The 1,032-nt window shown below is 71.2% G+C and overlaps 1 protein-coding gene across 1 annotated transcript; it reads left to right on the top strand.

Annotated features, from left to right (window-relative positions):
* Nucleotides 1-130: 130 nt before the first annotated feature.
* Nucleotides 131-849, top strand: H696_06383 (hypothetical protein; the record flags this gene model as incomplete). The annotated part of the gene is made up of 2 exons (XM_009500122.1): nt 131-180; nt 328-849. Coding segments are annotated over 2 exons (571 nt in total), but the record flags the coding sequence as incomplete, so codon positions are not given.
* Between the last annotated feature and the right edge of the window lie 183 nt (nt 850-1,032).

Raw genomic sequence — 1,032 nt, 5'->3', positions numbered from 1 at the left:
GTGCGTGATGTGTCCTTCGCCCCTCCCCCCTGCTTTTGGCTTGGAGTCTGTGCCCTCTCTTCTTCTTTTTTTTTTTCCGCCTCCCCACTGACACGGTGCCCTCCTTCGGCCTTGCTTTCCTGGGGTGCAGTTGCCTCGGAGCGGAGCGCCGACAACCGCCTTTTCGACGATGCCTCTTCCGTGCGTCACCACATTCTCTTGCCTTGTTTTCCCTCCCCTTCCCCTGCCTTTCCCCGCCGGCGGCCGGCGGGGGGGGGGGGGGGGGGGGGGGGGGGCGTGCCGACCATACCCGCTGACCTCTCCCCCACCCGGGCGCTGGCATGACAGAACTTCATCATCGACACCAGTGGCAGCGCGGCACTTGCCCGGGCCGCCGGCGTGGCCGACTCCGACGACGAGGATGCCGACGCCTCGGACGACCAGATGGACGGCGAGGAGCGGGCCCTGTCCCGCGCGCGTGCCCGCCAGCGCAAGGCCGGGTCCCAGGCCCCGCTCTGGAGCGACTCGCACCAGGGCGCCGGGTCGCGCCGCGAGCGCCTGGTGGCCTCGCGCCGCCGCGATGCCGACACCGCCTCGACGGTGGCCCTGACCGACCTGGACCGCGAGCAGCGTCTGCGCCAGCAGTTCGAGCGGAAGAACCCCTCGCGCGCGTGGGCCGACCTCGAGCTGGCCGCCGACCGCCAGGCCCTGGACCAGGAGCGCTTCGGCAGCGACGCGGCTGCCCTGCTGGCCAGCGCCACCCGGCATCTGACCGACCCGAATGCCGCCAAGCGCCAGCGTCGCGAGCGCGGTGGCCCGAGCCTGCACTGCTTCCGTGTGACGGACATCAACCGCGCCGAGCGGAGCGAGGTGCGTCCAGGAGGGGCCTGCTCACTGTGTCTTTCTTTGTGTGCCACCACCCTCCGCTTGGTGGCCATGGCCCGCTGCTGCATCCATGCAGGCAGCACCCGCCGCCTGCCTGAGCCCCACTGACTGGCGACATCGCCCCTCCCCCCCCCCCCCCCCTCCCCCTTGCCTGGCAGGCTGTCATTC

Source organism: Fonticula alba (genome assembly GCF_000388065.1).
Source record: "Fonticula alba strain ATCC 38817 unplaced genomic scaffold supercont2.196, whole genome shotgun sequence".
Lineage (NCBI taxonomy): Eukaryota > Rotosphaerida > Fonticulaceae > Fonticula > Fonticula alba.
This window is presented reverse-complemented; position numbering and strand designations above follow the sequence as displayed.